General features: G+C 37.7%; 1 protein-coding gene across 2 annotated transcripts in view; it reads left to right on the top strand.

The window, feature by feature from the left end:
• The first annotated feature begins 1,775 nt into the window (after window positions 1-1,775).
• LOC127789908 (two-component response regulator-like APRR3) overlaps window positions 1,776-10,803 on the top strand; it is a 31,289-nt gene continuing 22,261 nt past the window's right edge. Inside the window, exons 1-3 of one of the 2 annotated variants that reach the window (XM_052318997.1) lie at window positions 1,776-2,073; window positions 2,177-2,257; window positions 2,413-2,745. In XM_052318997.1, the coding sequence (XP_052174957.1) occupies window positions 2,424-2,745 (322 nt within the window). In that variant the 5' untranslated portion in view covers window positions 1,776-2,073; window positions 2,177-2,257; window positions 2,413-2,423. Of the gene's footprint in view, window positions 2,094-2,176; window positions 2,258-2,412; window positions 2,746-10,803 lie in introns of both variants that reach the window. The other variant, XM_052318998.1, reaches the window with a different exon arrangement.

Genomic DNA, 10,803 nt, shown 5'->3' with positions numbered 1-10,803 from the left:
TACGTGAATTTCTTATTTCAATTGACATTTGAATATATTTTTTTGGACTTAGGCCTATATTACTAGACACAATATATATACATATACTATATTGTTAATTTACATGTATTAAAAATATTTTATAACTAAAATCTATTTTTTATAAGCATAACAATCAAAATAATGAACCAAGTCAAATGTTAAAAATTATGTTTTGATCAAATTAAAAACCAGGGAATGATAGATTTAGCAAAACTGCAAAAGAATAAGTTGTTCAACATAATCGAAGGATTCAAGTTTTTTATTTTTATTTTATTTAGCTTATTTATTTTGTTTCCCGATTTAAACAATTATTTAGTCAATTCGATTTAATTTTTTTAAAAAAATCAATCTATTTAATTTGAGCAATTTGGTTTTATCGAACCAATCGAATGCTTATCCCTTATCAATGTTAAATTAACAAGAATGTCTTAAAATTTTAATTCGTGAGAAACCACCAAACACGATCTTAGTGTGGACATTTTTTGTAATTTTTCATTTATTCAAAAAATTATATAATGAGGTATTACAATAAAACTAGGATACAAATATTTTATTTGTTGTTTTTATTAATTTTCTATTGTAAAAATTTAAAATAATTTATCCTATAAAAATAAAAATAAAAATAAAAATATAGTTAGTAGGCTTTGTCCAACCTTTTCGGACTTACCCTATCAGCTTGGATGGGCTTTGTCGAGGTGCCCCTAGCAGGCTAGTCTATGGGTTAATACACATCTTATTCATTCAGTTATCAAATCATATCTTTTGAACTTTTTAAGTAGAAAATGCAAATGTTTAATGTCAAACCCATATTTTCGTTTTTGTATCTTATTGTATTTTTATGTTAAAAAAATAAAAAAAAATGAGATAGTAATGTACACATTATATTTTGTTTATATCAAGGTATAAGGATAAAATCAAATTTAAATGTAAATCTAGTAGTGTAATTGAAATAATAAAAAATTTTAGTTAATACAAGAAAAAAAAGGTTAAAATACAAGATATAATTGACTTAAAAAATGTAAGCCTAAAACTATAATAAAAAATTTAGATAGTCACACAAAAGAAGTAAAAATATTTGAATAAAATATATTTTCGGTCAAATTTTAATAGTTTTTAAGTACTATAATGGCGTCATGCTTAGTTACTATATTATGCTATAAAATTTGAAAATACATGTAGATAATAAATTAGGTAAATGATTTTTAATTAGAAATAATAATAAAATGTATTAATATTTTAAAAATAAATAATTACACAATAAATTAGGTAACAGACTCACCTATATAGGGTCTATCGATAACACAGATGATATGGGTACTTACATAGAAATAGATAAAAGAGAATCTGCGGGTCCACCGGCTCTTCTGTGCTCGTGCCACACCACAACATTTCGTTTTCACAAGATATTTCCCGCATGCCTTGCCAAACCACATGGGGCAAATATCCCGAGTGGGCAATTTCGTCATTCTATCAGAATGAGAAGGGTGATCCCGTCATTTAGGATAAGTAACGCCGTCACGACCGTGAAAGACTCAGCGAGACGTATGACGGGACGTTGACGTCAATAAAACGACGTCGCACTGATCAACCACGTGTCCCGCCAGGATCAGTTCGATCCCGGTGCAGAGCGGCTCGAGCAATCGCGTTTTGATTTCGTCCAGCTGATTTTAATCCACGTCAAGGAAACTCGGCCACGTGTAAGCTAGTCAGTCTTACATGGCACTCCCCCGGCCTGCAATTTGTCGACGTCATTACCCTGGGATTTTTCAGTCTCTTCGCCCGATTTCCTCGGAGGAACCATTTCTTCTTCTTCAACCCCTTTTCTTCCACCTTTCGCTCTCTCTCTGTTTCTCAAACCACTCTACCTCTTCTAGCTTTATCTCATCGAATAAAAAAGTCAAACTAATCGTCTCTAGACCCTAGGTTTAATCCTAATTAATCACGATCTCGACTATCTTTGGTGTTCATCCACCGCAATTGACTGTGTCCAGTTCTGTAGCTTAATTGAGCTCGAGAACGGCTGTTTTCCTCTGTACAAGTGAAATCTTGGAGGTGATTCTTCCGAAAGAAGTGTAGGATTTCAAGATCTTAGAGGTATTGGAGGTGTTTAGGGTTTTGAGTGCTTCTTTGACTGATGACAGCTTTGTGCTTACAGGCTTCGGGGAGGTTTGTAAGACTGGCAATGGCTTGCTCTGCGGGTTTGGTTCTGGATCCGAATCGTGGTTGATTGGTTTAGGTTTGTGTAGGGTTTGTATTTGAAGAGATTGGGTTGTTGAAGACGAAGCTATGTATTGTTTATTTTATGCGTCGAGGAAGGTGTATCAGCGGATTTATGTGAGGTTAGATTTCGTGCCTTCCTCATCACTGGTGTTTTTTGAATCTGGTTGGCAGGGGGTGTTTCAATGAAAGTTGATGGCGACGGGAAGCAGGAATCGGTGAAACGGAGCAAGAAGAGTGAACCAGATGGGATTGTGAGTGAAGGTCAAGGCGGGCCTGCGGATGAGGTTCCGAGGACTAATAGAATTGATGAAGATGTGAAAGATGTAGGTGGACGGGCGGTGGAGGCACAAGATGCCCTGCAAGTGCCCCTGCAAAATCCTCAAGGGACCGTGGCTTGTTGGGAGAGGTTTCTCCATCTAAGATCCATCAAGGTTTTGCTGGTGGAAGACGATGATTCTACGCGTCATGTTGTCACTGCGCTGCTTCGTAATTGTAATTACGAAGGTTAGTTAATTGGTTTAAGAACCCCCTAAACATCTGACTTTGTATTTCAATTGGATGAAGATACGCTTTGCATTTGATATGCTTTACACGTTTTGCATTTCATATATATTGGTGCTCCTTTCTAATGCATGCCCCCCCCCCCCCCCCCCCCTCCTCCTCCCTTTTTTTTTGCTGAGAATTTCTAATGTATGCCCTTTTCTTGTTTTTTTTTTTGCTGAGAATTTCTAATGTACGCCATTTGTAATGTCTTCCCACTTGAAATGGTGTTTAGCATCTCTCTTAATCATTACCATGGAATTTATCATTGGATACTGTTCTACATTGGAAATGTTGAGGTGATTTCCTTTTAGATATCTTCCCATATACTCTCTCTCTCTCTCTCTCTCTCTCTCTCATCTTGCAGACATAGACGAACATGCTTCGCTCCTCCTTTTCAAATTCCTAATTTCCCATCTTCCGTCTACCGATACAGAACGCTTGAAACTGATGTGCAAATTCTTCCTCCTGTTCATATGTAGACACAAGCATGCACACTAGATTAAAAGGAAGCATAATTAGCAAATTAAATTTCTTGCCCTACTATTTTAGTGCTTCGTAAAGAGACAGGAATATTGTAAAGCACAAGGGCCAAAGATACTAATAAGAATGGTGGAACAAATTTCACAATCTGATGGGAGCTTTATCATTTTTTGATATGGTATTGAAATCAACAAACAAGTTCAAATGGTTCAGTCAAAGCAAACATTATATAATTCACTAAAGGAAAAATTGTAATCTTGAACTTTAAGGGTTCCCCTCCTTGCTTTATGAAACATCTTGAAATAATGTTTGGTTCTTTTGCCCTTGAATGTGATTTTTCATATCATTTTTTCAAGTCATTAGGACAAGGGTTACTGCCCTGAATCCTTGGCAAGTTCAAGTTTGGAGTTGATACCTCAATTCTAAGTCCCGTGCCAAAATCTTCAAAGCAAGACAATGTCACATTGGTTGCATCACTTTCTTGTGCCAACTGCCAAGCTCTAGTAGTATAGAACTATCTGCGCTGAACCAAGCTCGGTAAAAATGTAGGCACGTATCAGCATCATGGGCTGGCCTTTTGTGTCAGGCATATCTGCTCAGCAGCTCAAAGAGCAGAGGCAACCTAATTCTTGTATATGTGCTTCTGGGTAAGATTTTCTCAAAAAGGTTTTGTTGCCCAGAAAAATACCCCCGCGGGGGGGGGGGGGGGGGGAATTGGGTTTTTTGAAAATTAATAAATTTAAACTTATACAACAATATGTACAATTTAAAATGCAACATTTAAACTCTAGAATTATCTATTTTTAAACTAGAACCACATCTAGATGATCTCCCGATTCTTCTTATCACTTTTCTAAGTTCTTCAACACTCCCCCTTAAGCTGAGGAATAGATACAAGTCATTTCCAGCTTGCCAATTAGTAACTCGAACCCAATAGCTTTTGTGAAAACATTAGCTACTTGATTAGTAGTTGGAATATAGGATAAACTGATTCCTCCTTCTTCAATTTCCCTTTTTATAAAACTCCTATCAATTCTTACGTGTTTTATTCAGTCATGCTGAACCGGATTCTTCACAATATTGATAGCGGATTTGTTATCACTATAAATTTCTGTTGGTTGAGATAAGGATATTCCCAAGTCTTCCATCACCCGTTCCAGCCAAATTACTTCACATATCCCTTGAGCAATAGCATGGAATTCGGCCTCGGCACTGCTTTAAGCCACCACGAGTTGCTTTTTGCTCCTCTAAGTAACCACATTACGCTATAACTTGGTGCAATAACCTGAAGTTGACCTGTTATCCTCACATGAACCAGCCCAATCAACATCCTCAAAACATTCAATTCTTCTTTCATTAGTTTTCTTGAACATCAACCCTTTCCTAGGCATTCTCTTGAGGTATCTTAGAACATGGAACACTGCATTCATATGCTTTTGAGTAGGGGAATGCATGTATTGACTTATGACACTTACTGCATGGGCTATGTCTGGCCTTGTAAGTGATAAATAAATTAGTCTACCAACCAACCTTTGGTACCTTTTTTTTTCAACAGGAGTGTCTTCTTTTTCTTCAACATTCCAACCCTTTTCTAAAGGAGTACTAGCTGGTCTACATGCTAACATCCCAGTTTCCTTTCACAAATCAAGTGTGTACTTCCTTTGAGAGATGAATAGTCTGTCTTTACTCCAAGCCACCTTCATTCCTAGGAAGTATCTCGTGACTCCTAGGTCTTTCACTTTAAATTCAGTTTTTAATTGCTTTTTCAAATTTTCAATTTCCTATATGTAAGTCTTCACTTGTCACAATAATGTCTTCAACATAAACAATTAGTATGGCCTTTTTTCCTTCTACCGTGGACTTTATAAACAAGGTATGGTCAGCTTGCCCTTGCTTATATCCCAAACAATTGAGAGTCCTGCTAAATTTCTTGAACCAAACTCTTAGAGATTGCTTTAATTCATATAGGGATTTCTTTAATTTGCACACATTTCCATTACCAATTTCCTGTTCAAATCCTGGGGGTATTCTCGTATATATCTTCTCATCCAAATCACCATTCAAAAAAGCATTTTTAATATCAAATTGAAGTAGAGGCCAATCAAGATTAACAGCAAGGGAAATTAATACTCGATTTGAATTGAGTTTGGCCACATGAGCAAAAGTCTCCTCATAGTCGATCCCATATGTTTGAGTAAACCCTCGTGCAACCAATCTTGCCTTGTATCTTTCAATACTTCCATCTGCATTATGTTTTACTGTAAAAACCCATCTACAACCAACCACCCTTTTGTTTGACGGTAGTTTAACAATATCCCATGTGTTATTTTTCACAAAGGCACTCATCTCCTCCATAGTTGCAGCTTTCCACTTAGGATCATTCATAGCCTCTTGAATATTTCTTGGAACTGCAATGTTGTCAATACTTGCAACAAATTTCTTGTACTGAGGGGATAATTTAGCATAAGTCAAGTGATTAGACATAGGATACTTGACACAAGATCTTACCCCTTTCCTTAGAGCAATAGTCATAGCCCAATCCAAATTATCACTGTTGATAGACTCATTTTCAGTGATGTTTTCTGATAGACCAGCATCTGGAAGTGGTGATTGGTTTTGCTGTGCTTCAGGACGGGCCTTTGGACGTCTAGAATACACTTGCAGAGGATGTTTAGTTGCTGAATATGGAGTTGGGACATGAGGTTCAGGTACAATGTTTGACTGAGAGGAAGGATTAGGAAAAATAGGAGAAGAACTTGGAGGATTTGCCCTTATGCTATCAGAACTAACAGGCGGAGAGGCCAGAAATTCTCCCCTTGAGAGTATAAGGGTAGAGGAGAATCAAGGGAGGGTAAGAAAAAAGGAGAAGGCTCTGGGAAGGGATGAAGATGCAGGAACTAAAACTAGTGAGGGGTAAAACGGGTGGTCTTCATAGAATGTTACATTTGTGGAGACCAAGACTTGCTGTTTGAGAGGGTTATAGCATTTGTAACCTTTTTGGGAGGGAGAGTACCCAATAAAGATACATTTAAGGGCCTTGGGATCCAACTTGGTAAGGTTTGCTGGTTATTGTGAACATACACAGTGCTACCAAAAATTTTTGGCGGAAGAGAATGTAAGTGGCTAATGGTTGGAGAGAGAGAACAAAGGACAACAAGGGGGGTTTGAAATTTTAGGGTCTTTGAGGGAAGTCTATTGATCAAATATGCAACTGTAAGGATTGTTTTCCCTCAATAGAAATGTGGGACATGGGTGGTGAATATCATAGCTCGAGCCATTTCTAGAAGATGACGGTTTTTTCTTTCAACCACACCATTTTGCTGTGGTGTGTATGGACAAGAGCTTTGATATAGAATACCATGTTCAAATAAATAATTGGTAAGGTCATGAGAGAAATATTCTCGACCGTTATTAGTATGAAGAATTTGGATGGAAGTTTGAAACATATTTAAGATGAGTTTGTGAAATTTCTTAAAAATATTGCAAGCTTTAGATTTTTCTCTCATAAGGTACACCCAACATGCCCTAGAATGATCATTGTAGGAATTCAGGATTATGCTTTCATAATAATAATTTGATGGATACAGCAGTCCTCTTATAGAGGGAGAGATTATATCAAAAAATGGAAACTATCAAAAAGGAAACAAATTAAAACACAAAGAAGGAAATATACAAAGAAGGAAATATACACAAAGATACATATGGACATAATCAATAAAGATTCCTAAATGATAATTAGGAAAGATTCCTAAATGATAATTAGAAATATTTCATAATCTAAGCAGATCTCTTAACATTCTGATAAGTCAACACTCCCCCTCAAGCTGGAGAGTGGATATCAACCATTCCCAGCTTGCTTACTAAAACATTGAACCTTCTTCCAGCTAGCCCTTTAGTCAACACATCTGCCACTTGATCTTCAGATGGCACATATGGGATTCGAATTAACCCAGCATCCAATTTTTCCTTGATAAAGTGCCGATCAATCTCTATATGTTTAGTTTTGTCGTGCTGTACTGGATTATGAGTAATATTAATAGCTGATTGATTATCACAAAGTAAGTCAATAGTACCTTGAACCTTGATTTTCAAGTCTTCTAAGATAATCCGAAGCCACAAAAGTTCACACAATCCAAGGGCCATTGCCCTAAACTTTGCTTCTGCACTGGATCTTACCACAACATTTTGCTTTTTACACCTCCAAGACACTAGGTTTCCCCCCAAAAACACACAATAGCTTGTAGTGGATCTCCTATCAACCAAGGATCCACCATAATCTGCATCAGTGAATCATTGTACATTCAATTCAGTCCCTAATTTAAACAAAATGCCTTTACCTGGTGTTACCTTTAGATAGTTTAGGATTTTCCGTATAGCTTGCATGTGCTCCTCGGTTGGACAATGCATGAACCGACTTACTAGATTGACAACAAAGGCAATATCAGGCCTAGTATGTGAGAGATATATCAACCTGCCCACAAGTCTCTGGAATCTCCCTTTATCAACCATTTGTCCCTCTGAGTTCTCCTACAATCTGAGATTAGGATCCACAGGTATACTAGACCCTTTTCCTCCTGTCATTTCAGTTTTAGCTGGAAGATCAAGAATGTACTTGCGTTGTGATAGAAAGATTCCAATCTTTAAGTAGGCTACCTCAATTCCTAGGAAATATTTAAGTGCCCCAAGGTCTTTGATCTCGAATTCTTCAGCTAATTTTCTTTTTAAACTCTATTGTACTTCCATATCACTTCCAGTCACAACTATATCATCAACATACACTAAGAGTGCTATAACTTTTCCGCCTGAATGTTTGAAAAAAAGAATGTGATCACCTTTGCTCTGAGCATATCCCGTAGACTTCATTACCTTAGAAAATCTGCCAAACCATGCCCGAGGAGACTGTTTAAGTCCATATAGGGCCCTTTTAGGTTTACATACTGTACTTGGATCCCTTTCCTGAAAACCAGGAGGCACTTCCATGTATATCTCCTCTTCTAAATCCCCATGTAAGAAAGCATTCTTCACGTCTAACTGTTGCATTTTCCACCTAAAATGAGCTGCCAAGGATATAAGAATTCTCATCGTTGTCATTTTTGCCACTGGTGCAAAAGTCTCGAGGTAATCTATGCCATAAGACTGAGTATATCCTTTGGCCACTAGTCTAGCTTTATACCTTTCTAGTGTGCCATCAGCTTTATACTTCAAATCAAATATCTATCTGCATCCAATTGGAGTGATTCCTTTAGACCTAGGTACCAATTCCCATGTCTAATTTTTATTTAAGGCATTCATTTCCTTTTGCATGGCTTGTTTCCAATTTTGGTCTTTTAGAGCCTCTTCTACTGACTTGGGAATAACAATAGAGTCTAATGAGGTGAGGAAGCTTTTGTGGTTTTGGGAGAAGCGATGATAAGACAAGTTATCGGTTAAAGGGTATAAAGTATAGCTTCTGACCCCTTTTCTCACAGCAATTGGTAGGTCTAAATCATCAGAAATGGGGCTGGAAAGGGATGTATCTAATGATTGTGCAGTTTCAGTACCTGGATCTGATGCTGGTGAGGGCTGAGACTCCACAATAGGTTGCCTCCTTTTGAACACATTGGGAGAATCCTTAAACCGAACCGGAGAGGATGGCTTGTGAACTGCTTGTTCAATACATTCTGTAGGTAGAGGAAAAGGGTTAGGAGATTGGGCTAGAACAGTAGAGGAAGAAGGATTAGAACTAGACAAAACAGGAGTTGGTGCTAGGATAGGAAAAATTTCAAATTAGTCTTGGTCTTCAATTCCTCGAGTTTTCCCTTGAGGACCAAGGTCTGGAGAGCCAAAGAAGGGCTGAGATTCAAGGAAAAAGACATCTTTGGATACAAAGAACTTCCGAGTTGGAGGGTGATAGCACTTGTAACCTTGTTGGGTTGGGAATACCCTAGGAAGATACACTGAAGGGCACGAGGATCAAGCTTATCCCGATGTATTTTGGGGATATGAACAAAGCGCACGCAACCAAACACACGGAGAGGGAGAGGAGTATGCAAATAGTAATCGGGAAAAAAAAGAGGATAGGCACTGGAGTGGGCTACGGTGATTTAGGACTTTGGAGGGAACGTGGTTGATGACATAGGCCGCGGTTAAAACGGCTTTACGCCAATAGGTTTTAGGTACACGAGTGTGATGAAAGAGTGTGCGAGCCACATTAAGGAGATGTCTCATCTTTCGCTCTGCGACTCCATTTTGTTGTGGAGTGTCTACGTAGGAAGACTCATGAACAATACCCTCATGTTGAAAGAAAGAATTCAATTGATTATTAAAATAATATTTAGCATTATCTGTTCTGAATTTTTGGATAGGAGTACCAAATTGTGTGGATACCATTTTGCAAAAATAAGGTAAGATGGTGCCAATTTCAGCCTTTTTTTTCAAGAGAAATATCCAACACATGCGAGTACAGTCATCAATAAAGGAAACACACTACCGAGCCCTAGAATAGTTGGATATTTTGGATGGTCCCCAAACATTTGAATGAACTAGGGAAAAAGGTTTAGAAGATAATTTGTTACTCATAGGATAAGACACCCTATGGTGTTTGGACAACACACACACATTACATGGAAACATCCTAGGATCTAAAGATTTAAACAAATGAGGAAACATAGCTTTTAATAAAGGAAAGGGTGGATGACCTAATCTATAATGTTGAAGCCAAATGGTGTTGGATGCTGAAACAGAATGAGATGAACAAGCAATGGTAGGTTGCTGCTTCTCTGTAGAATGGCCTGCCTTGTGTAAGGTATACAACCCATTGCGCTCCTCAGCCACACCAATCATCTTCCCCGCGATCATGTCCTGAAATTCACACATATGAGGATAGAAGATAACACGACAATTTAATTCTTTGGTTAGTTGGTGAACAGATATAAGATTGGTAGCTAACTGTGGGACATGAAGAATTTGTTTGGTTGTTAGCAAAGGGCTGAATTTAACTGTACCTTGGCCAGCAATAGGAACAATGGTTCCATTAGTAATAACAATATGTTTAGGGCTAACAAGAGGTTGGTAAGTGTCAAAGGAATTTATGTGAGGGGTCATGTGATCAGTAGCTCCTAAATCAAGGACCCAATTGGTATTCCCAGTAGTTTTAAAGGCAGAAAACACTCAGAATTGGTGAGTTTACCTTATTGTGCAAGTGAAGAGGCTCCATCTTGAAGAGTTTTGAGGAAATTCTTGAGTTTGTTCATCTCTTCTGCATTCAATTGTGAAATATTAGCACCAATAGATTCAGGTTTACCTGCTGATTTAGCTTCCCCTTGATCTGTGTTGTAAAAATAGGCTTGACGACTCTTAAATCTGCCTATCCTGCTTAGCACAACTTCTTTGCCATGGAGTTTGAAGCAATTATTCTTAGTATGCCTAGGTTTTTTGCAATAACTGCACCACAAACCTTCTCGTCCTGAATTTTTTCACGAATTTTTTGCCTGTCCTGCTTTAAACCGAGATCCATCTCTATGGCTTGACACCATGGCTAAGCCTTCAACACTGTGATCT

The sequence above is a fragment of the Diospyros lotus genome, chromosome 14 (assembly GCF_014633365.1).
Source record: "Diospyros lotus cultivar Yz01 chromosome 14, ASM1463336v1, whole genome shotgun sequence".
Taxonomy (NCBI): domain Eukaryota; kingdom Viridiplantae; phylum Streptophyta; class Magnoliopsida; order Ericales; family Ebenaceae; genus Diospyros; species Diospyros lotus.
Note: the sequence above shows the minus strand (reverse complement) of the source record. Positions and strands in the feature narration are given on the sequence as shown.